This window comes from Pseudorasbora parva, chromosome 3 (assembly GCF_024679245.1).
Source record: "Pseudorasbora parva isolate DD20220531a chromosome 3, ASM2467924v1, whole genome shotgun sequence".
Lineage (NCBI taxonomy): Eukaryota > Metazoa > Chordata > Actinopteri > Cypriniformes > Gobionidae > Pseudorasbora > Pseudorasbora parva.
Window position 1 is genome coordinate 51,219,882 of NC_090174.1, and position 25,448 is coordinate 51,245,329.

Genomic DNA, 25,448 nt, shown 5'->3' on the forward strand with positions numbered 1-25,448 from the left:
TCTGAGGGACAATAAAAAAAAAAAAAAAAACATTACGCTGAGTTATGTCAATTTCATGGCTATTGTAATGTTCATTTTTGTTCTACTATTAACTGGATGTATTCTGGATGACAGCATTTTTTTTACAGTCGCTAGAACACATTTCTCAATACATTTAGGTCACTTTTGCAAAACTCTCCACACAGTTAGTACAACCGAAATATATGAGGGCTAAACTGTGGATTTATCATTGCTTTTGGACATAAAGACATGCATTAAGTGTTTTGATATGCATTTTGAATGTGAAATTAACTGCTGTGCAAAGATGTAAGTTGCACACAACAATCTAACATGCAGTTTTTAAAAAAATATGGACTACTGAAGAAGAAAAAACTATTGCAAAAAAGGAAATCTTACCTGACATGACAACTTTATTTGCGATCTCACGCCACAGTTCTGCTTTCGCCACACAGTTGACATAACGTTAACATTTTCCCGTAGTGTGATACTAAGCTGGCCTTTGCTGGATCATGCTGATCAGTTTGTCTTCACTTGCCTCGGTCTACACAGCCATATATATTAACATGTGTTAAAATGTATCGTAATGAGGAATATAATCAAATGAGACGACACCTTTCTTTTACTGTCTATGGAGGAGACAGGCGTTCTGTGTTCCCTCTTGACTCTGTCGTTTACTTGCTTCGTCACTTCCGTTTTATTTTCTCGTGCACTGGTTCGCTAGCTGAACAGCAAATCAGAACGATCATATGTCCCGACTGACCGACATGCGGCGACGCCGATTTAACATGTCGAATCGGCTGAAAAACAGCCGACGAGGACCAACGCCAGCCGACGGCGTGGAACTGTGTGGAACACACCGAGGAAACTTAGTTGGCCGACGCACAAAAACTGCCCGACGGCCGACCGTCGGCTTGGTGTGTTCCGGCCTTTAAAACTGCTTCAAATGTCGATGCTGTTGGCTATCGTTGCGTGAGTAAACATCAGTAAACGACACGATCGCATGCTTTGTCATTCAGATGCTCTAAAGGTTACTCCATTGTTGTTCTATGTATAACGTTACACTAGTCTGACGTGCAAAACCGTTTTGCTTGCCACGGCTAATGTTTAGTCGCATAAAATAGTCCATAAACCGAATCATGTCCTCATAAACTGCGAGTAAAGACACACAAATGTTGACAGGCCACAGTACATACCACAGAGACGGACGTCCTGCTGTTGCTGTTTCTCCTGTTCAATTTATTTCAGCCTCGGAATGATTCTGGATCATATATCTATTAGCTGAGAACGATAGCCATGAGTTTCTCCACGCTTGAGGACGTCACCGCTTTGTGCGCTCGTCATTCTTTAGCTCCGCCCACTCGATACGCTTCCGGGCGCTCGTTTTTTTCCGGAAAGACTCGATACAGCCTATATTTCTTTTATAAATATAATAAAACTAAAGACTTTTCGGAGATATAAAGGATGCAAAACTACTCTATAGGTACTCAAGATTGACACGAGATTGACTGAAACTGTGTTTCACCCCCCCTTTAAAAAACCACGTAGGAAGACACATCATGGCAGTATTATCAGATGACAATGTCAAGATTCATCAGGCTTAAAATGAATGGTTTTTCATTTTTTCATATTCACACATGAAATGTCCAGAACCTTAATTCATTGAAAGTATTGAGATGTGTTGGACTCTTGCATTGTCAGTACAAGATCTGGACCAAAAACTGATGCACATCTTGATGGAAATAGCATTAAAGCAGGTGAATGTGGCCATGATGTGTCTTCCTACATGGTTGTTTAAAAAAATTAAAAGCACAATCCATCAATTAGGGTTAGAAGAACTGTTGACAAACATATAAAATGCACTAGAAACACAAAAATCCCTGCAATAATGATCCAATCCTTAACTCTTAAGCAATTTAAATCTAACCAGCAACTTTTTTTGGCCGGACAGTGTATATGTACATGTTTTAAAATGTATACCAGTTCTATTATTGATTGCTATCAAGTTGTGAAGTGAGCTTCAACCAGTATGACAAGTGTTTATAAAACAAATGGCCTTTACCTTAAAAGCTAAATTTTATCCAGAAATTAACATTTTGTCATAATTTAATCCTTTGTCATTCCGGACATGCATTAATTTTTTCCCATGCAATTTGATAAATATTTATCATAAAAGTCTTTTGAAATGAATTAGGAAAGTTGCAAGTAGAATCACCTGTTGACTGCCTTAAGGCATTTCTCATTCTATTTATACCCTTCAAAGGCAGCAATCACTGCTTCCTTTTCCCATTAAAGGAAATAAGGTTGAATGTGCACACTGCATACGTGAGGTAAGAGAAGGTTCAATCAGGTTAATATTGGAGCACCTTTGACTCTGAGATGCTGTAAATCTGAACATGCCAGAGTTTTACAGTATCTCCCGCTAAAGTATGTTTTTTTAAAGCTGTCATGAACTGGCTTTTTAATTTTTTTTAATACTGTTGTCTGAGGTCAACTAATGACCTTTGTGTAGTTTTCACATTAAAAAATATTGTAACAAGTTCGATAAGGTAAGGAAGGAAGAGGACACGGGGGTCGGCAGGACTGTTGATGCTTTTTATTCTTAACTCAAACACAAACGTGCACACTTCTTCGTGTGTCTGTTTTCTCATATATCGCTCAGTCTCTGTATCACTTCCGGGTCACGCACTTCCGGCTTCCGGTAAACTCAGTGTCTCGCACCAACAGTCCGACTCTCTCTCTCCTCGGTCTCCGGTTCCGCTGGTGTTTTATCCCGTCTCCGCGCTCATTACTAGAACAAGAGACAGGTGTTATTAATCTGCGTCCAACCCACTCACTTACCGCTCGTCCCGTGGCCCTCTCTCCCGCTGCAGACCTCGCTGAACCACGCCCCCCTTGCCACATACCCCCACCGCCCGACTCAGGCCGGGGAGCCGTCCGGCCTGCAGCCCCCCCCCCCCATTTCTGGAGAGGAAATCGGCCACAGCCATCTGAGCACCCGGCCTGTGGACCACCTTGAACTTAAACGGCTGAAGAGCCAGATACCAACGGGTGATCCGCGCGTTGGTATCCTTCATGCGGTGGAGCCATTGGAGAGGAGCGTGGTCCGAACAGAGAGTGAACTCCCGCCCCAGGAGGTAATAGCGGAGGGTGAGAACGGCCCATCTGATGGCCAAACACTCCTTTTCTATGGTGCTGTACTTAGCTTCTCTCTTGGAGAGCTTACGGCTAATGTACAGCACCGGCCGCTCTCCCCCCTCCACCTCCTGGGCCAGGACTGCGCCCAGCCCCCTGTCCGACGCGTCAGTCTGCAACAAGAAAGGGAGAGAAAAGTCAGGGGAGTGTAACAGCGGCCCGCCACATAGGGCAGCCTTTACTTGGGTAAAAGCCTGTTGACACGGCTCCGTCCACTGGACCGTATCTGGTAGCCCCTTTCTAGTAAGATCAGTCAAAGGGCTGGTGAGGTCTGAATAATTTGGTATAAACCGTCTATAATATCCCGCCAGCCCCAAGAACTGTCTTACCTCCTTTTTGGTCTTGGGCCTCGGACAGGTTGCAATTGCGGCAGTCTTATCAATTTGGGGACGCACCTGTCCATGACCCAAGTGGAAGCCCAGATACCTTACTTCCACCCGCCAAATCGCACACTTCTTCGGATTGGCCGTGAGCCCCGCTCTCCTCAGCGACCTCAGGACCGCCCTCACATGCTGCATATGCCGCTGCCAGTCGTGACTATAAATCACTATGTCATCTAGGTACGCAGCAGCATATGCAGCATGGGGACGCAAAATCCTATCCATGAGTCGCTGGAAGGTTGCGGGCGCCCCGAACAAGCCGAAAGGAAGCGTGACAAATTGGTGTAATCCGAACGGCGTGGTGAAAGCTGTTTTTTCTTTGGACAATGGAGACAAGGGGATCTGCCAATAGCCCTTTGTTAAGTCCAGTGTCGAATAAAATCGAGCCGAGCCTAACCGATCAAGCAATTCGTCAACCCGTGGCATTGGATACGCGTCGAACTTCGACACAGCGTTCACCTTGCGGTAGTCCACACAGAACCTGACCGAGCCGTCCGTTTTGGGGACCAAAACTATCGGGCTCGCCCAGTCACTGTTGGACTCCTCGATTACTCCCATGTCGAGCATTGCGCCTAATTCGTCCTGAACTACTTTTTTCTTGTGTTCAGGCAAGCGATACGGCCGGCTGCGAACTACCACGCCCGGCTCGGTCTCGATATGGTGCTGAATCAAGTCGGTACGTCCCGGTAGGGGCGAGAACACGTCAGCGAACTCCGCTTGCAACTTCGATAAATCAGCGAGTTGTAACGGTGAGAGGTGATTTCCCCCAGGGGCCAGCGCGACTGATTGCGCTTTAATGCTCGCCTCTGGCCCGAGATCATCCTCTCCCCCCGATCACCGTTGCCAACAACACCGATTCCACCTCATTCCATTTTTTCAGCAGATTGAGGTGGTATATTTGACGTGCCCCGTTCCTATCGGATCGTATCACTTCATAATCGAGCTCTCCTATCTGCCGTGCGACCTCAAACGGCCCCTGCCACTTCGACATTAATTTTGAGCTCGAGGTTGGGAGTAGAACGAGCACCTTCTCTCCCGGTGTGAATTTGCGCAGTTTAGTACCCCTGTTATATGACCGGCTCTGGCGGTCCTGGGCTTGCAACAAATTCTCCCTAGATAGCCGCCCCAATGTGTGGAGTTTTGTTCGCAAGTCCATGACGTACTGAATTTCGTTTTTGGCCAACGAAGGCCCCTCCTCCCAAGTTTCTCGTAGGACGTCCAGCACCCCCCGTGGCTGACGCCCGTAGAGAAGCTCGAAGGGGGAAAACCCCGTGGAGGCTTGCGGGACCTCGCGCACAGCAAATAAGAGGGGTTCTAACCACCGATCCCAATTTTTGGCGTCTTCTTGTACGAATTTACGGATCATGGATTTAAGAGTGCGATTAAATCGTTCGACCAAGCCGTCTGTTTGTGGGTGATAGACGCTGGTTCGAATGGATTTAATGCCCAATAATCCGTACAATTCGCTTAACGTGCGTGACATAAACGCCGTGCCTTGATCAGTGAGGATTTCTTTCGGAATCCCCACCCGGGAGATTAAACGAAACAGTGCGTCCGCAACACTCTTCGCCGAGATGTTGCGGAGAGCCACTGCTTCCGGGTATCGTGTTGCGTAGTCCACGATAACTAGCGCAAAACGATGCCCGCGTGCGGATCGTTCTAATGGCCCGATGAGGTCCATCGCAATTCTCTCGAAGGGGACCTGCATTAATGGTAGAGGGCGCAATGGCGCTTTTGGGGCGGCCAGTGGGTTCACCAACTGACATTCAGGACAAGACGCGCACCACCTGCGCACATTGTCATAAATGCCTGGCCAAAAGAATCGGGTCATTAAACGATTCAGCGTGGCCGCCTGTCCCAGGTGGCCCGCCATCGGGTTAGAATGAGCCGCCTGGAAAAGCATTTCCCGGCGGCTCTTTGGTACTAACAATTGGGTTGTATCCATTTTTGTCTGAGCGGCTTGGGTCACTCGATACAACCTATCCTTAATTATGGCAAAATAAGGATACGTGACGGGCAATGCGGGTTGGAGGGACTGACCGTCGATAGTGCGGACCTGTTGAAACGCATGTTTTAGCGTCTCGTCTTGGGACTGCTCCAGAGGGAAGTCATCGCGGTCCGAGAGAATCAGTCTCTCAACCCCGCTCGGTTCCTCTGAAGCTGTTCCCAAGGGCCCCGTGTCAGTCTCGCCAACCTGCACTCGCACCGCCCCGTTCCTAGCCTTGTTTCCCCAAGCGGCATCCGCGCACAACGATCCCAATAACGCCGAAAAGGCGGGCCAATTCGTCCCCAGAATTAGCGGATGCCGGAGGTGGGGACTAACCGCCACCTCAACACTATGCTTTTTCCCCCTAAACTGTATCGTGACTGGGACAACCGGATATTCCACCACATCCCCGTGCACACACCGCACCTTAACCACGCGGCTTGTATCCAACGCCCCAGGCTGAATCAGGCTTTGATGGATCGAGGTTTGGTTACATCCTGAATCCACCAAGGCCTGATATGTACCCCCCTTGATACTTACAGGAATTTGGTACTCTCCTGCTTGATCGGGGGTGGTCCGCTGGACGTCCGGGATCCGGATCATTGTTCCGATGTCCATCATCGGACATCGGTCCACAAAATGATCCGGATCACCGCACCGCCAGCAGGCCAGCCCAGGCCTACCCGCCGCCCCGGCGGCGGGGAGTGGGTTGGAGGCTGAGCGCGGAAAGGGGGCGGAACCGGATCCATAGTCACTACCCGTCCCCAGCGGCCCCGCCCCCCTGGGCGGGACCCGCGAACTCCCAGACGGTCCAAGGCCCATCCCACCCCGGCCTCTGGGGGGAGCGCGAGGAGGGCCTGGAGGGCGGGACCTGGGGAGAGGGACAGGTCGAGAGAGAGAGAGAGAAGGGGGAGAGAGAGAGGGAGAAGTTAGTGGGGGTGCGCCGACCCCCGGGCACGCCACCAGGTGGTCCTCCGCCAAATTGATGGCCGTCTCCAGCGACGTGGGCCGGTGGCACTGGACCCACTCGGCGGTCTTCCTGGGGAGCCGAGTGATAAACTGCTCCAGCACCACCAGATCGACGACATGGTCCACGTCGCTGCCGCCGGCCAGCAGCCATCTGCGGCACTCGTCCCGGAGCTGTTGGGCCAATGCGAAGGGTCGACCGGACTCGCCCCACTCCAGGGAGCGGAAACGCTGGCGGTGTTGTTCTGGGGTCCGGCCGACCCGCTGAAGTATGGCCCGCTTCAGGTCGTCGTAGTCCAGGAGGTTCGCAACCGGTAGATGTTGCGCGGCCGCCTGGGCTTCGCCGGATAGAAGTGGGATGAGGCGCACCGGCCACTGTGCCCGGGGCCACCCGCAGGCCTCCGCGGCTTTTTGGAAGAGATCCACGAAGGCCTCGGGGTCGTCTTCCGGCCCCATCTTCTGTAGGGGCACGTGCACCGGTGCGCTGGCCCGCCCAGCGGCCTCGGCGCGAACCTCCCGGTCCATCCAGCTCCGGAACTGCTCGCGGTCCTCTTGCTGGCCTTGGACAATGGCCTCGAAGCGGCGCTCCTGTTCGGTCCGAAGGTCCAGCAATGCCTTATGATGTTCCTGGTGGAGGACCGCGAGGGAGGTGATGATCTCCGCAAATAGCGAGGCGGAGGGCGTTGTCATGGCGGCGGCTCTGTCCTGCTTCCTTCCCGGGTTTCGGCACCAGTGTAACAAGTTCGATAAGGTAAGGAAGGAAGAGGACACGGGGGTCGGCAGGACTGTTGATGCTTTTTATTCTTAACTCAAACACAAACGTGCACACTTCTTCGTGTGTCTGTTTTCTCATATATCGCTCAGTCTCTGTATCACTTCCGGGTCACGCACTTCCGGCTTCCGGTAAACTCAGTGTCTCGCACCAACAGTCCGACTCTCTCTCTCCTCGGTCTCCGGTTCCGCTGGTGTTTTATCCCGTCTCCGCGCTCATTACTAGAACAAGAGACAGGTGTTATTAATCTGCGTCCAACCCACTCACTTACCGCTCGTCCCGTGGCCCTCTCTCCCGCTGCAGACCTCGCTGAACCACGCCCCCCTTGCCACAAATATCATAACTAATAATAATAGCCTCTTTTACACTGGTTTTGAGGCTCTCTCCTGAACGCTGGGTTTTGATGGGCGTGCTTCACTGGAGACTTGGAAGTAAATGCCCACGGCTAGGATTGGATAATATTTGCATATTTAATGAGCTTAAGCTCCCCTGTCAGTTCAGGGAGAGGAGAGAATGAGGGGAAAAAAAACAACCAGAATGATTTTCTCGATCACAGGGCTCGTAAGCGTCTTTATCAAACAAACACAATGATTTATTTCTCATCGACCCACGATTGATTGGACTATTATTTTTATATTACACATAGCCCGCAAGATCGGACGATATAAGCGCGAACTGCACGCACACACATACACGTTCGGCGCGCGTGCCGCCCTTCAGATGTCAGAGAGAGAGAGAGAGAGAGAGAGAGAGAGAGAGAGAGAGAGAGAGAGAGAGAGAGAGAGAGAGAGAGAGAGAGAGAGAGAGAGAAGAGAAAGAGAGAGAGAGAGAATAGCAGGACAAGAACGGAATACTAAGAGATTCGGGCTTTGCAAGCCCTGGCCCATACGTGTCTGAGTCCAGCATGCTAATAAAGGTATGCTCTGTTAGACACGTACACATAAGCTAAATGATCTATAACAATGCAATAATATTACATATAAAAACACGTTTTAGTCACATGTGTCCTTCGGATCCAAATCCAGCATCTACCAGAAATTTGTTTACAAACGATCCCGCAGTGAATCTCAACCACTCATTTCTAATATTAGGATCAGAAGGAAGCTTATGTAGCGACTGTGTTCTTCCACAACCAGGAATAGCGCAATATCTTAATCTTCCTCGGCATGAAATTGTTGTTGACCAGCTAGCACAAGCCCTCCATGAGTCGGTTGGCGAGGCTACTGGATTAGACGCGCTGTAGATTCTGTAGAGGCGATGTTTTGACGCGCACTGACGTCAGTATGAAGCGCAGGACCGTTTGCTGAGCCTGCTGTCTATAAAAGCTTTTCTTTGACTAACAAGGAAGTTTTCAGCTCTGAAACTTACAGGATATTCTTATATAACCATGATCTTTTATATATCAAACGCTCAAGGGAAAGTTGATTTCTCAATTCATCACCCCTTTAAATGAGAAGTTAAGAAGATATTAGCTCCAGGTAAAATTAGTTCACTCTGGACTGGTTTTGCTTCAGAACTACAATGTTATACTGTACAAAACATATTGCGGTCATCGCATAACTATGTTATTTCTTGAGAGTGAACCTATTTAAAGTAGTCTAGATTAATAATGAAAATAATAATTAATAATATTAATAATATCTTAATAATATTTAAACTAAAGACAAGTTAAACTGCAAATATCGGCCATGGTCATATATCAGTTATATATTTTTATATATTAGTTATATATATTTGGTTTCCTTGTGTAATTTGGTTCACAGTTTCTAAGGATGAATGGATGTGATGCAAATATAACCTGGTTGGCAATGGCATCTATTTTGGCTAGCTTCAAGTGAATTTGTGCCAAAATACCATAGATTTAAATAAACCTATTTATTTTATCCAAACTTTGCATGCTTACATGGACAGTTGCAGTTTATCATTTGCATTAAGCATGGTATTTCCCCCAGAGCAGTCCTGTCAGAACAGTTCTGTGACCCATTTTAAGGTCATGACCCACCATTTGAGAAGCACTTTAATAGGCCACTTTGGTGGGGACATGTCAGAAGCGATGTGTCATGACCCATGCATCTCTTGAAATCATGTCCCCTTAATGGGAACTGCTTTTGAAAATACATAGGCTTTTGCAGCAAGACCTAAAGTGGTGTTATAGTTGAAGTTTGTCCAATTGTTGACTGATCATTTTGAAAGCACACCCCCCTGAAGATAGAGTCGGTGAGTGTTTCATATGATGTGGTGGATGAGCAGATGGTTTGGCACTGTCTCTTTTTTACATAATTATTTTTTCTGCTTGTCTCATAGGCCTGCCACGTTCTCAGCAGAGCCTGTGGCTGGCTAAAGCTAGTTGGAGTGGGAAATTGTTTTAGCCTCTGCCATTGTCTCCTCACTCCATTCAGTGTGACACAGAATGAGACCCAGAGGAAGCACAGTGTCTTGTTGAATTACATCACCTCCCACCCTGTGCATTAGTCATCGAGACATAGAGCCTACCTGCAAGATTTGGGGTTTTATTATGCAAATAACCTCAGAAAGTTTTCTAAAATTATTCCCAGTGCAAGCCGGGTTTATACTGTGAGGTTTTGGCCATGATTTGGCCGTCTGAGACAAGTTTTGTGAAGATTCTTAGATCTGTATATTTTGTCTGACATGTTTGCCAACATCCTCTTAATGACCATTGCGATCAAATTTGACCTCAAAGGAACTTCTGGCAGTGTCAGAAGTTTTGAGACACAGTCGTGCAGTGCGACTTCTCTTATGACACCATCGAGCTCATAACCTGATGATGCAATTAGCGAGACAACAACAAACCTTTAAGAAAAGCCATGATCAAAATGAATTCTAGAGATGTTCCCAAGCCTCCATTTATATCCCACGTATAAATGCAGCTCACAGTCACCGAATGTGTCACCGGATGAATGATGTAAAACTCCGGACGTGTGTCCGTTTTTAACGTGTCTTGACTGCCGTACAGCCTGACATTAATGACATCTGAGATCCTACAGTGTGGCATGGCTCACAGCAGGGATTATGTTTATACAGTCTGACAAGCAACAGTCACAAAGGACTATTATAAATCATACAGTGTGAAACCGGCTTTGAGTGTATTATGGTTTTAACCCCCATGTATGCATTCTCATGTCATCCAAAATCGGAAGAGTTTTTCTTCTGTTGGACATCAAGCACCTTTGTTAACTGCATAAATCATAAATTAAATATAGACAAATCCTTATTAAAGCTAGAATGTCATCTGTTAACTTTGTTCTTCAATTCACATTAGTGACAGACATCAGATCAACTGGTTTATTAGTCTGCTGTCACTTTAAGATCTGCCGCTGGCGAACGTGACGCGGATCTGACACGATGTCACGCGCGTCTCACAGCTCTTCAAGTTCATTAAGACTGCTCATATGAGTGTGTTGTGTGTGTCACATAGGATATTCACTAGGGTCGCACAATTCTCAATATAATATTGATCCGTTCGGTACGGCATTCAGGGTTCAATACGCACTTGTGAATTTCGTTTTTTGTGTTTTTTTCATTAAATAAGTTATTTATTTTTCTCTCAGTTTTAAATATTCCGCTCTGTTTATTTCGGCTCTGTTTGAGTGTGCCTGTGAGTCTACACGCTGATTTGAGCAAATATTCAGGGGGTGTTTAGCCGTGTTTTAAAGCCTTGCCAGTTAAACATTTCATTTGAGCGCGCACCAAAAGCCTGTCAAACACACATGATTACTACACTGCAAAAAATGCTTTTCTTACTTAGTATTTTTTTCTTGTTTCTAGTCTAAATATCTGAAAATTCTTACATTTAGAAACATTTACTAGACAAGTAAAAATTATTTTCTTGTTTTGGGAAAAAATAACTATCAAATATAGATATAAAAAAAAAAAATTCTATCAAATATATATATATATATGATATAAGAAATGGATGGTGCGTTAATTGCATTATATAAGTATATCGGAGTGTCTATTCACACCAAGTGCAAATAGTGTGTCTTGTTGGCAAGAGCTATTTGCACTAGCTCCGCCTGACAATGCCTGGCTGTGCCAACATTTAAAAACATGTAATTCAGTGTCATCGGTGGTGCTATCAGTAAAGCATTTGGGTAATGGATCAATGTTTTGACACGATCAACCCGGGTTCGAATCCACCTTTTGCAGAGCTTGCGCTTCTCTTTTTTTTTTCATCACAAATTACATCGGAAAGGCATTTACTTTTAATACAAAATAGGAAATCTTCTAAATGTGGAAAGAAAGTGTCTAATGAAATGTTTAATAATAATAAAAGCCTTTATTGGGTAGGGTTAGGGGCAGGAGTAGGGAGGGCTTTTATTCTACCTTTAAAGCTGCATCCATTTAATAATTTTAATAAATATAATCATTTAAACTCTATGTTATTATTGCATCCTGTTAACGTACAACAATACTGAGAATCAAATAGTATGTCTCTGTCAAAATAAAGTATAATTTACATGTAATTATTATTTATATTGCAAAGAATTGCTACTTTTATATGGTGTAAATAGAATATTTTCACTAAATAAATAGAATCTGCAGCTTTTTGCACTTAGTGTAAATATCACAGATCGCTAAGAGTGTAAATATCTATTGCTATTTGGACTTAGTGTAAAAAGCAATTATCTTTAAGAAAATATGCTATTTTCACTATAATCTAGTTTACTGGGTGTAAATAGCATCTATTGTTATTTGGACTTTGTGCAAATAGCCACTATACATATACAGTTTATTTGGCCTACTGAATTCTAGTGCTTTCAGTTGACACAAACTAATATAGTTTAATTAATGAATTAATTTTATTTTATAATATGTGTGTACTGATCACAGATCTACAAAGTGTCTCTCTGTCCTTTACAAAGATGAGAACATCTGCAAACTCAATATGGAAGCAATTAGCAATGAATCCTTGCACATATAATAACAGGGCAAGTAAGTCTTTGCAAATAATCCACTTCTGTCCGTTTTTTTTAAGACCCTCTTGTTTCTGGTTCTGTTGAGGCGGTTCCTCCCTTCCTCCTGAACCGAGCTTCTTTTTCTGTTGATGTACTTGCATTTTATAGTGTTTTTTTTCCGTTCCTTTCTTTCATGCGGCCAAGGCTCTGTTTCCCATCAAGGCCTGTGATCCGACCACAACAAAGGCATCGCATGGCGATACAGGGGGAAATTTGGTGACAGAGTGAGAAACAGTTGGAGATTATATTATTACAACTAAAAGAAGGATGAAAGCTCATCCTCAGGAAACTACAAGTGCAAATAGTTTCAGTTTTTCCAGAAATTATGTTTCTTTGAACGCCGCTCAACAACCCACACTGGGTTTTGACTACCCATTCATCTCGATGATGGACCTTCTTATCTGGTTCTTCCCAGTCTACTCGCTGCTTCCCTACACCGCCGCAACTTAACGATGCCTGCCGACCACATCAAGTTAAGTTGCTGCTAATTGCTACCCTTCCCCGGGCCTTCTTATTTCAGCCATCCCGTCTGGAAACCTTTTTTGCCGAGGTTAGCCACAGCAGCAAGATGTCTGCGGGCTCGTAGCCCAACACCGATGCGATATGCAATAGTAGATGGTTATTTCTCATCACAGGGGCAGCAAAGTTGCTCTTCAGGTGTCTTGCCTTGTGCAGGTGAGCATCAAGCATAAATAGGAATAATGAGTCATGTGCTGTGCGGACAGTAGGCGTGAAGGACGTCCATCCCATTAGTAATGCATGGTTTGGCTGGCAGTAACTTGGTCCAAGATTACAAAGAGGAAATCATGATTGCTCTGGGAGATGTGTGACTCTCCAATGTGCCGTAAACTCCCTGAGCTCCACACGACAGCAGAAGCCATCGACCGACCCTTAACGGAATGACAGCACCACCCAGTCACGCATTATTTATTGCCATGCTTTATGAATGCTAATCTGCTGCCTTTCACTGCCAGTGTTTCTGGATGAATGTTGCCATAAACTTTAACCGCAATCTATCTATCTATCTATCTATCTATCTATCTATCTATCTATCTATCTATCTATCTATCTATCTATCTATCTATCTATCTATCTATCTATCTATCTATCTATCTATCTATCTATCTATCTATCTGTCTGTCTGTCTGTCTGTCTGTCTGTCTGTCTGTCTGTCTGTCTCTATCTGTCTGTCTGTCTGTCTGTCTGTCTGTCTCTATCTATCTGTCTGTCTCTATCTATCTATCTATCTATCTATCTATCTATCTATCTATCTATCTATCTATCTATCTATCTATCTATCTATCTATCTGTCTGTCTGTCTGTCTGTCTGTCTGTCTCTATCTGTCTGTCTGTCTGTCTGTCTGTCTATCTGTCTGTCTCTATCTATCTGTCTGTCTGTCTCTATCTATCTATCTATCTATCTATCTATCTATCTATCTATCTATCTATCTATCTATCTATCTATCTATCTATCTATCTATCTATCTATCTATCTATCTATCTATCTGTCTGTCTGTCTCTCTGTCTGTCTGTCTGTCTGTCTGTCTGTCTGTCTGTCTGTCTGTCTGTCTCTATCTATCTATCTATCTATCTATCTATCTATCTATCTATCTATCTATCTATCTATCTATCTATCTATCTATCTATCTGTCTATCTGTCTGTCTGTCTGTCTGTCTGTCTGTCTCTATCTGTCTGTCTGTCTGTCTGTCTCTATCTGTCTGTCTGTCTCTATCTATCTATCTATCTATCTATCTATCTATCTATCTATATATCTATCTATCTATCTATCTATCTATCTATCTATCTATCTATCTATCTATCTATCTATCTATCTATCTATCTATCTATCTATCTATCTATCTATCTCTGTCTGTCTGTCTGTCTGTCTGTCTGTCTGTCTGTCTGTCTGTCTGTCTGTCTGTCTGTCCATGGTCTTCAGCAAAAAGAAAAGCTCATGCATGTTTAGACCAACATGAGCAAAATTTAATAAATAATGAGCCTCATATTAATATTGCAATTATGCAGGTAACTTACAAAACAAAAAAAACATGTTTATTGTAAGTAGGGCTGGATGATATGACCTAAAATCAAAATCTAGATTAATTGAACATTTTACCTTGATTACAATTAATGGAAGAGTATTTTGCTCTTTTTTGCCTTCATAGTTCACTGACAATGTTTGTATTTTTCTAATAAAAAAGTATTAACATTTCATAACATTTATTACAGATTACTGTATGTTGTAAATTAGATACAGTTAAATTAGCACAGTACCATTACATTTTTTCCATGCATAGTGACAAAGAGTTTCAGCGTCCCCGAATGTGCAATCTTCACGTGATGTGCGAGCTACTGTCTTAGGCTATGAGTGTCCGTTTGCCGTAATATATCAGCGTGTTAGTTCAATAATACACATCCGACCGTCTAAAATCAATTTAATGTTCAATCGGGCAGGCCTTAAAACACATGCGATTGACAAACTTTCTTGAGAACTTATGTGAAAGTGATCAGGCTTCAGTGCTCGCGTGTTGTCAGAGACATGACGCGACTCGGCTCTCTGTCTCACAGAAAAAAGCATGTGAGCACTGAACTGAGATGTTGTCAATATTGTTGTTCTTGCATTGTGTAAAATTGCTTGAATGTTCAAACTGGCAATCAGGGACAGCCCAAGCCTTTATGGGGCCCAACACAGAATTTGTTTTGGGGGCCAATCACCAATATGATTGATTATTGTCAATTCTTGATAATTTGCACACCCATTCTCAATTTAATTAGTTGAAGCTAACCCTAAAGTTGTAACATGCAGTAAAAGTCATTTCATGTGCTCTTGGGGGCCCCCTGGCTGCCGCTTAGTTCGCTTATGCCTTGGGGAGGCTCTGCTGGCAAGCCTTTAAACGCATTTAATTTACAAACTTTCACATAACTAAACACCGGTAAAGTAGGCTATTAACAGGATAAAAACAAAATAACTGACATGGGGAAATTACGTCGGCTAGAGGTTCTGCATTTCGGTTTCAATTACTTTTCGATTAATCGTCCAGCCCTAATTGTAAGTAATTCAATAAAACCAACAGGATTCATGTCCCAGCAGGGTTTTTTTTTCTTCAGAGTCTTGCCACCTGCATGACTTTAATTAAAATCTACATGACACCCAAAAAGCAAAGCCTGTGATTTCACATTTTAATAGGGCCTGATTTTCTTTCTTCTTGATTCCAGCAAGCATGACTTCCACAGTGCTGCCTGGACACTATCCAAGAGTTCTGCGGCTTTTACGGCTGTATTTTTTTGGATACAACTGTTTCAGTTGTGCGAGCAACAGCACAAATGTCCTACCACATATGTAGCTGCACCCTATGCTCAAATGAGCCGTTTTTTGCCAGCCACCGGAAAGCTTTGCCCTTTTTGAGGCAAGCAAGCCTCACACAAATCAAAATGATTATCAGTGAGTGCTCATTTCAGGCAGTCCTGCCCGGGGTATGTTAATTGCATTTGATTAATGCCGTTCAGAAAATTTGTTCAGGGAGGTTGTGTGGTTTTTTTGATTTGGTGCATGATGCCCTTCTCATCCCCTGAAGGAAGGGCTCGACCCACATCATTGGTCCATCCAGGCAACTCAGCTTGGAAAACAGAGGCTAATTATCTCAGAATCTTCACTGTGATCCAAAATGCTGGAAATGTCTGCAATACTTGACTTATTATGAAGTATATTCTTGCATTTGTGCGTATAAAGCGAGTGGGGGAAAAACGCCCAGAGAATATCTAGGAACCAGAACTTTTGACTTGACCCTGTAAACAACCATCCAGAACATTATTGCAATGGAAATTGCTTTGTTACTTATTATCATTAATATTCATTCATGGGATGCTATTTTCCCACATTTTCATTTTCCTGGGTTTTGGAGATCTTGGAGAGCAGATCAGAATGGAGATGTTATCAGATTATGAGGTACCTCACATATGAAAGCCAGGGTTTAAATCCACGCTCTCACCACATACCAGCTTCCTCATTCAAACCAGAACTCAGTCCAAATGAGAGGCTTTGAAGTCAGCTTAGAAATACCAACAGATACCCTTTGATGGATACCCTCTTGTTTATTTTGACTGTGCAAAAGTCTCTGTTGCTTTCGGTTGATGAAAAAGCGTCCATATGGTTGCGTTCCAGATTTTTTTTGCAGTTTAACTTTTGCTAGGGGTTCACGGAAGGGTAAATAGCATGATTGTCATTTCACCTGACTGTCGCATGCTTATGGAATTAGTTTGCTGACAGGTCATATCGCATGAACGCAATCATAAACCTGAATCATAATTGGTTGATTTCTTCCGTTATCATTAATCACCCTCGTCTCTTCCCTGTAGAGCTATGACTCATCCTGGGACAGCAGACTTGCATGCTAACAGATGCAATAACAAATTACTATAATAGTTTGAGTGTGACTCCCTATATTCCCTCACAAAAAAATGCTTATTTAGTGCCAGATTTACTAACCGCTTGCGTTAGTTCCAGTCTTTGATTCTGATTGGCCAATCACTGTGCTTTATTCACAATAAAACATGGCTATGACTGCTTCACCCAGCGGCCCTCCTGTAGCAACGTAAACATACAGTATGTTTGTTCTCATTGATGTTGTTCTTATATTATTGTGAGAGATTTTAACATATTAGATGTCAGTCTTATGTTCATAATAAAAAAAATCTGTTGAATGTATGCTGGGATATTTTGTCTTTTTTTTTAACAGTAGTGTGCTGAGAAGTTGCGTCTTGTTCCCGTGTTCATACAACAAGTTTTAGCCCTTTCAATATAAATGTCTGAGCTTATATTTTTCAGGCTGACATTATTGCATATGCATTTGTAGGAGTTTACCTTGCAGATGCAAAATTTATTGGAGGAGATTATTTAAATGTATAATGCAAGGTGATTTACTAAGGTTTGCGCTAGTCAATTTACTGGTATTTGTGCCATTATGACTAAAGTAAATATTCAAGGATATTTTCTCTTTTGTCTCTTAGAGTGTTATACAGCAAATGGAGAGGACTACAGAGGCCGCCAGAACCAGACCAGCCTGCAAGGAGGGAGGCCGTGCCTTTTCTGGAACGAGACTTTCCAACATCCATACAACACTCTCAAATACCCCAATGGAGAAGGAGGCCTTGGACCCCACAACTTTTGCAGGTCAGCCAAATAGTGCATGGTTGAAAGGAAAGCAAAATAATAGGGATGCTCTGTAGAATTTACAAAATGGGCTTTTGCACCAGGTAATTCTAGTTATAATATCTAGTAATATCTAGTTATAGGAACTAGTCACAAGGGTGGTTCCCCAAAAACTAAATATTTCCCTAGGGCTGTTTCCTGGTTGCATTCACACCACCAGAAGAAACAGCTTGTTGTTGTGACTTTTATTTTGATGGTGAGGCGGACATTTATTTTGACAGCGCTGAGAATGCCAGAGCCTGAACACACAGCACTCCAATTATCTGTCTTTAGTTTGCAATATGTTTAACTGTCCTACATAATACGTTATTAGATTAGAATTATTATACAAAGAAAATAGACATTATATGAAAAACTATTACCTCTTGCCATGTGGTTGATGTCCAATGCAGAGGTGGACAAAGTACATAACTCTATTACTTGAGTAAAAGTAAAAGTACTACTGGTCAAATATTACTCCGTTACAAGTGAGAGTTGTAAAAACAGATTTTTACTCAAGTAAAAGTACAAAAGTATTTGTTTTCAAAAGTACTTAAGTATAAAAGTAAATTTCCTTTTTTATGCCAATGCATTATTTTATTATTGTTGTATAAATTCACACTGTCATCATGGTTTAAGCCATTCAGTGATGCTCCATCTGACATACTACCATACGACTAACTTAAACTCATTTAAATACTTGTATATAAGTTACAAAGCTCTTTACAAAGCTGCTGTCACTTTAAGGCCGAATGCACGGATCCAATACACTGATACACGTGATATTCTCCCAACTTTACCATTCTCTTTCTCCCAGACATTTATATTTTTAATATTTTATAAGACATGCACCAAGTGTATGCCAACTAAACTAATCTTGATTTTTTTTAAAAACTGAAACATACTTTCAAAGTATGGCTATGGGTGCACACACTTGAGCCTAAGAACCGTCTTCTTCCATTGTGCTATGAACAGATCAGTGTTCAAAAAAAGTTGGGGAACTGTATATGACTATAAGAGTCATTCCTGATAGATAGACTGTCTGCAACAACAACAACAAAAAACCTTTTAAAGAAGGAAAAAATCATCCACCGACTTTCAGAGTTGCAACAGAAACGACTTTCGACCTTGATAGAAATGTAGTGGAGTAAAAAGTACGATATTTGTCTTTCAAATGTAATGAAGTAAAAGTCATAAGTTTCCAGAAAAAATAATACTCCATTAAAGTACAGATACTCAAAAAGTGTACTTAAGTACAGTACTCAAGTAAGTGTACTTAAGTACAGTACTCAAGTTACTGTCCACCTCTGGTCCAATGTCGTTAGCAGATACATTATCAGAAATAAACATAATGTTTTGCATGGTCCCCGTTGGGTTACATTTTTTTCCTAAGGATAAAGGTTTAGAGGTCCATCTATCACTGTTTTCCATGTTCGTTGAGTTAGTTTGTGGAGTAACTACTGTACATAGGCTATAAACTGTGTGTGCACACAGTTTTTTTTATTTTATTGTTTTTAAATGATGGGTGCCAGTGTTTTGCATGCATATATGACCAACTTACGTCACTGGTAGTTCCTATTGTGCCAGGTTAGACCCTGCTCTGAAGTAGGTGATAATTTAGTCCCCCCAAAAAGGAGTTCTTAGAACTAATAAGAACATGGTTAGAAAAAAATGTTTCTTTAAAGAACCTTCCACAGAACGGATCTTTGGGGAACCAAAAATGGTTCTTCTATGGCAACACAACCCCATTTTTGGTTCTTCCTGGCACCTTTATTTTAAAGAGTGTACTTCCGCCATTAGTTCTAGAACCTATGAAAAGGATCATCTGGTGTGAAAGCCCCTAATATGTATAAAGTTGCAGGATGAATACAAATTAGCAGAATTTACAAAAAGTACACCCTTTTTTACACCTTTACAAAAAGTACTCATATGCTATGATATTTACATATTACTCCAAAGGTCTTCGAAAATATACAATGGGATTAGCATGGTACAGTGCAATGTCCAAAAAACATAATAAAACCTTTCTGGTACTTAATGCACGTAGAATGTTTGGGATTAAGATTCAGAATTATTATGGGTGAACTGTTCCTTTAAATAGAAGAATGTATTTTTTAAGAGAAAATGACCAAGAGGGACATTGTTGCAAAATTGTGAGGGACATTGTGTAATTTTGGCAATGTGATATAAGAATTTTATTGACACATTCTTCAGTATCAGAGAGTAAGTGTTGTCTCCACATTCTTTAACATTCACACTCCTTGTCCTCAACATTTCAGATGTTTTATTCATTGAAAGTTTCTCTGTCTTTGGCCATGAACCATATTTACATCTTTGAGCATCTTAAAACCGATTTAGTGCTTAAACCACAATATTCAATTATTTTCATCTTATTGGAAAGAAGCATTTGCGCTCATGTTGTTGCTCAGAAAGTCACACTGCAGTGTTTGACTGTGGTCCATTTTTTTCTTTGTGCCATTATGAGGACTCAGCAGGGCTTGAAGAGTTTACATTTGCAAAGTCGCCTCAAATCCCTCTGTACAGAAAACAAACGTAGCAGAGCGACAGGCTGGATGACCGATAGCCTCTTTTTCTCTTCGGCTTCATATTTGTTCTAGCTGCACATGCTAACCCACAATGCAAGAAACAAAACGTTACTGTCATAGGCCTGTTTCAGTAATAAACACATTTAATCTGATCGATGTCTAATAAAAAGATAGATTACAATTTGCTGAAGCATTTGGTTCAGGCACATGTGTAACACAATATTGCAACCTTATTCTGTTTATAAAGTGTGTCAATTTGATTAAAAAAAAATCTTTTTTTCAGGCTGAGTAGCCAAATCTGTTGGAGTTCTCACAGTTTCCTCAGCTGTTATATCATTCCTCGTACTGACGATAAAAACTGGAGTGAGATCAGAAAACACAAAGAAGGAGATGGCTCTTGTAAATACTTAGAGATAGTTCACCCCAAATCATTTACATTTAATTGTTTAGCAGATTTATACATTTTATCCAATAGACTTACAAATGAGAAGATAACCTAGCCTAGAAATCTAGACGCACCCTAGCGGCAGCAAATTTAATCTGCCCACGAGTGTGGTCTAGCAACTCTCAATACCCTTCTGAGCTGTAATCCCCTAACTCTTGCCAGACCAATCACATCGTGTATAGAGTCGGTGGGCGGGGCCATAATGACGATGGCTGAGTTGCGTTTGCTTGCTTCTAGTAAACACAGAAACTGGCGAACGGCGGCGGTCTTTCGAATCAGCTTTGACTGCGATTCTGGAAGACTTGGAGTTAAGCTTTTCTCTGAGAAAAGAACAAAGAGCGGCACTGAAGTCATTCTTAAAAAGGAAAGATGTCTTCGGAGTTTTGCTGACCGGATACGGTGAATGTTTAATCTATCAACAAGCTCTGTTTCACCTTCGTTGCTCTGGTTGGTTGTAGCGCTATCCTATCGAGTGCAGAGGGAGTTTGAAATGAGTTCACAAAAGGAGTTATCTAGTAAACTGAACAAAGTTTTTCCATATGTAGCATGAACGCACCAGTTTTGAACGAAAATAAGGCCAATTGCAGTTCAATTTGGTGAAAAATTTCATACATTTGTGTCACATACTGAATATCAATTGAATGACTTGGAATATGACTACTGGTTTGGTACTTTGATGGTGATTTTCCTCCTTTTTGGATCTAGACAAATCACTTAAACCAGCCTTATTTGCTGGTTGCTTAGCTGTCTACCATTCTGAACCAATAAAAGAGTCTGAAAAAACACCTACAACATAACAAGGCCAGGCTGGAGAAATGTCACCATGCAGCCTGATGTCAGATTTTTCATTTTTATGAACAGCCATTTACTGCCTGCCTATTGCTGTTTCTACCATGAGTGCAGAGGTGACTCCGTATATGTGTGTGCGAGCAGCTCCAGCAGACTGTATGATATGGGAAGTGAAAGCCGGATTCAAAACGGCAGACAGAGATTAAGTGAAAAGGGGGAGATCGCCGTCAGGAACACCAGTGTTGATTTTAGGCACACGGTGGCATGGTGTTATGTCTGCTGGGTGTATGTAGGAATGTCTTTGTGTCATAACAGACTTTAGGTTTTTGGCCTCACAAGATCCATTCCTCCATCCATCTTGCTTTGTAATCCATCTGATTATTTAAAGCATTAAAGAGAGTCAGAGAAAGAGAGACAGGTGTATGTTTTTAATGATATGACATGTTATTTGTGTAGCTCATGTTTTTATAGTTTCAGTTACTTGTAAGAGAGAGGAATGCTTCTAGTAAAGCTGTAAGTGTGTGTGTGTGTGTGTGTGTTTCCTTAATGATGTCATAAACTTTTTGCATCTCTTTGTTAGCTTGTCTACACGCCATTTGACTTGAAAGAAAGAGCTGCAGTCTTGGTATGTTGAGAAAGCCAGAAAGAGAAATAGAGAGAAATGAAGGTGCCAAGTCCTAATATCCCTCACATTTCATCTTTATTGTGTGCTGTAAAATAGCTATGAAAACATTGAGAGGGGCATAGAGGAAATGTCCTATTAATTGTGAATAGAAGGAACTATGAATGTTGGAAATTCAGACAGAAAGGTCTACAACTCATCAGCTTCCTCTCAGACCTGTTCACCATCACCTGTTTCTACACCTCCTTAGAGATAGAGCGATCGTAAACCTTACACAAATAGCAATGTTTATTCAACATATTAAGATAAATCCCATTCAAAGAAAAAGAATGTGTATTTATACTATTTGGTTTCTATCTATCTATCTAGTTATCTATCTATCTATCTATCTATCTATCTATCTATCTATCTATCTATCTATCTATCTATCTATCTATCTATCTATCTATCTATCTATCTATCTATCTATCTATCTATCTATCTATCTATCTATCTATCTATCTATCTATCTATCTATCTATCTGTCTGTCTATCTGTCTGTCTGTCTGTCTGTCTGTCTGTCTGTCTGTCTGTCTGTCTGTCTGTCTGTCTGTCCCTTCCGTCCGTCTATTCTGGAAAACTTTATCCATCCATATGCTGTTTCATCAAATATTACGGAGCAACAAAACACAGTGTGAGTTGTGATGGTTGATTCACGAACCAATAACTGGTCTGTCAAAAACATTCACAAAAACTGATTCAAAGTCACTTGTGAATGAATCACTCGTTTGGATTCAGACTGCAGTGAATCATTCTGAATTCACACAACTGTTCAGAACTGACTCCCTCAATGACCCGTTCAAAATCATATCGTAGACCTACCTACTGTATATAATAAATAGCCTACTAAAATGTCCCTTCATTACAGCACGCAAATGTTGTTAAAAGTTAAAATGAGAATATATTGAGAATATTGTACAAGTGTAATGCCCTAATCTTAAGTATCTTAAAGCACCATGTAAATACCATGCTACGTAAATGTGATGAACATACACTGTATACATTTTTTCAGTATTCTGTATTCAGTGTAAATTAGTGTTATAATACTAACATTGAATTATGATTCAATCACTGTTTCGCCATTTACTTTCAGAATTTGTTCAATACTTTAGCATGACAATGTATGTTAGTATATTTAAATGAAGTTTAGTTATCGTGTGTTGAGGGCCCATGGGAAACAATGCAGGTCTGCTACGAACCATTGTTGACTTTAGAGAAGCTGGTTATTTTTTACTGCTTTGTATGTTGTTTCTTAGAGAAACTTTAATGTTTAATTTCACCCTCAATCTGTCAAGACTTTGGCTTAAGCGAAAGTGCAAGCAACCGTTAAGCATTTGTGCCTTTTCTGTTTACACTGTTGTTTACTTGGCTGTGAAATTGAATGGTTTGTTATCCACTTTTTTTAGATGTCAGTTCAGTGAGACAGGCTTGAATTCTTGTGGTTGAATTGACGCGTAATGCCGCAAGAGTTGTCTATGTGTGATATAGATACAATAGACTCTGACAACCAAACAGTCTCTCAAAAGTGTTGGACAAGTGTTGGACTCTGTCCCAACTAAAAGCTGCATAAAATAACTTTGTTAGCTACATTAAAGTACATGATTGTCTATTTGACTGTTTTGTCATTTTTATTTGAATTAGAAGTATCAGCACTTGCACAGGCTCATACTTGAGTTTCATTCCTGCTGTAGCATATGTTTGCCATGTTGACCAGGCATGGCTTTGAGCATATTAGGCAAATTTCCCTCGCTCATATTTGCTTTGGATACTGGTTAGCTGTAGCGGGCTAATAGTGTGGCTGAGTTTGGCATTCAGGAAAAAGCTATTTTCAGCCTTACCCTACTATAGATTTTACACGCTTTTGTTGTTAAAGAATCCCAGTTTTTTATGAATAGCTCTATGCCAGAATTTTAAAAGTTTATCATAAACTTTATGATTATGGTGCATGGAAAGCGGTTATTAAAGAAAAGCTTTTGAACGCAGGCCAGACAAGAACAGCTGTTTTTTTCTTAGTTCAGATGGCCAGTAATGCTGAAACAAATTAGAGAGAAAGAACAGCAAAAAAGGAGAGCTAGAGAGTGTTGCAATAAACCATAATGGCTCAACACATTGTTCTTACACGTCAGATTTAGTGTCACATTGATATTTGTGGTCACACTGGAAAGCCTTCTATTTTTTGTTTTGAAACATTGTGGGGAAAAAAGATGCAATTATTAACATTACTGTAGTATGAAGCAGAGCAGGACTGAGCGTTGAGGAGCTGAGCAAGGCCTCTGGAGCGATTGTTACGCAACACACAGCTCTAGATCAGCGGGACTTTTATTATGATGGGGGGACACAGTCGCTGCCGCCATTTCCGCTTTTCCGGTCATGAGTATAACGCAGTTCTATTTATCATATTAGACACATTTAACAGTGTTTAAAATGATGTTATTACGTTACTCTGCTGTGTAATAACATTGCTCTGCTGCTGTGACACTTGTTCACATTGCTAAGAGTAAAGCGCTTCTGCCAAATAAAACCGAAACCTGAGGGTAACAAAGATACGACGCAATTGACAGGCGACTCCCTCAGACGTCCCGGCTCCTTGGTTAAAATAGCAATTTTCTCACAATTTACAAATAGTTGGAAACATTTGGGATATTGTAAGAACTGAACTGAACAATATAACACTGCCCTGGTGGTTTTGGGATATTTTACTGCAAAAATCTAACATAGTGCACCTTTAATGGCAAGCACCCTGAAGCCCCGTTCACACCGCCAGCGACACGCAGTGACAAAGCGACATGATCCCATTGTTTTCAATAGAACGTCATCGAGTACCATAAAGATTCCGGCGACAGTGACCATTGGCAACAGAATGTGGGCGTGTCAAGTGACGCGAGACACGTAACAAGAGTTCAGAAATTTCAACTTTATGCAAATTTTCGCGAGCGACAACCAATAGGAGTGACACGAATCTCTGGCGCTGGACACATGCAGTGACAAAATTGCTGGTGGTGTGAACGGGGCTTTATACTTGGGAGTGGCCATATATGAGGTTCTCCCTCATATCTGCTTTAAGGACTTGAAAAATGATGGAATTTTTTTGTTGTTTAGAATCTAGTATTTCAATAGTTATTTTGTCTTGTATTAGTTCATATAAGTAACTGTATGAGTTTGTCTTGTGTCTCGTCTTCTGTCTAAACTGCGGCATCTATACCAGGTGACCCGTAAATGCAAAAAAAAAAACTGTTTACATTGCAGTTTTGCGAAATATTCATTTTTGAATTGCCTGAAAAACCACCTCATGTGGGCAAAATACTTTTTTGCGATATATGGGAGTTTTTGCAAAATGTACCTGTTTCCAATGGGAGTATTTTCAGCTTTAAGTACGGGACTTGCTACTGCCAATACTTAAACGACACACTGATGTGAGCAATTAAGACAAGTGGCTGCTCTACAATATGGCATACATGAATTGCCTGTAGCAGAATTATGGAGATGGAGCTGGGAAAGGTGGAGGGTTTCTGAAAGTATGCTGCAACTGCCACAGCAAATACTGA

The 25,448-nt window shown here is 41.9% G+C and overlaps 2 protein-coding genes and 1 long non-coding RNA gene across 5 annotated transcripts in view; 1 reads left to right on the plus strand and 2 right to left on the minus strand.

The window, feature by feature from the left end:
* The window catches only part of LOC137072036 (uncharacterized), a 1,673-nt gene extending 748 nt beyond the window's left edge, over positions 1-925 (minus strand). Inside the window, exons 1-2 of the long non-coding RNA XR_010904595.1 lie at positions 397-925; position 1 (exon numbers count right to left, since the gene is read on the minus strand). The exon at position 1 is cut by the window's left edge and continues 157 nt beyond it. This is a non-coding gene — a long non-coding RNA (uncharacterized lncRNA). The remainder of the gene's footprint in view (positions 2-396) is intronic.
* Positions 1-25,448, plus strand: part of kremen1 (kringle containing transmembrane protein 1) — a 91,234-nt gene that overhangs the window by 30,056 nt on the left and 35,730 nt on the right. For all 3 annotated transcript variants that reach the window (XM_067439400.1, XM_067439399.1, XM_067439401.1), the window contains one exon: positions 17,282-17,444. In XM_067439400.1, coding sequence (XP_067295501.1) covers positions 17,282-17,444 — 163 coding nt within the window. The remainder of the gene's footprint in view (positions 1-17,281; positions 17,445-25,448) is intronic.
* Positions 2,531-10,310, minus strand: LOC137072165 (uncharacterized). Its single transcript, XM_067440382.1, has 3 exons — positions 10,191-10,310; positions 6,100-7,182; positions 2,531-2,788 (listed from the first exon to the last, which is right to left on the minus strand). The coding sequence occupies exons 1-3, from the start codon at positions 10,308-10,310 to the stop codon at positions 2,786-2,788; spliced, it is 1,206 nt and encodes a 401-aa protein (XP_067296483.1). The 3' UTR covers positions 2,531-2,785.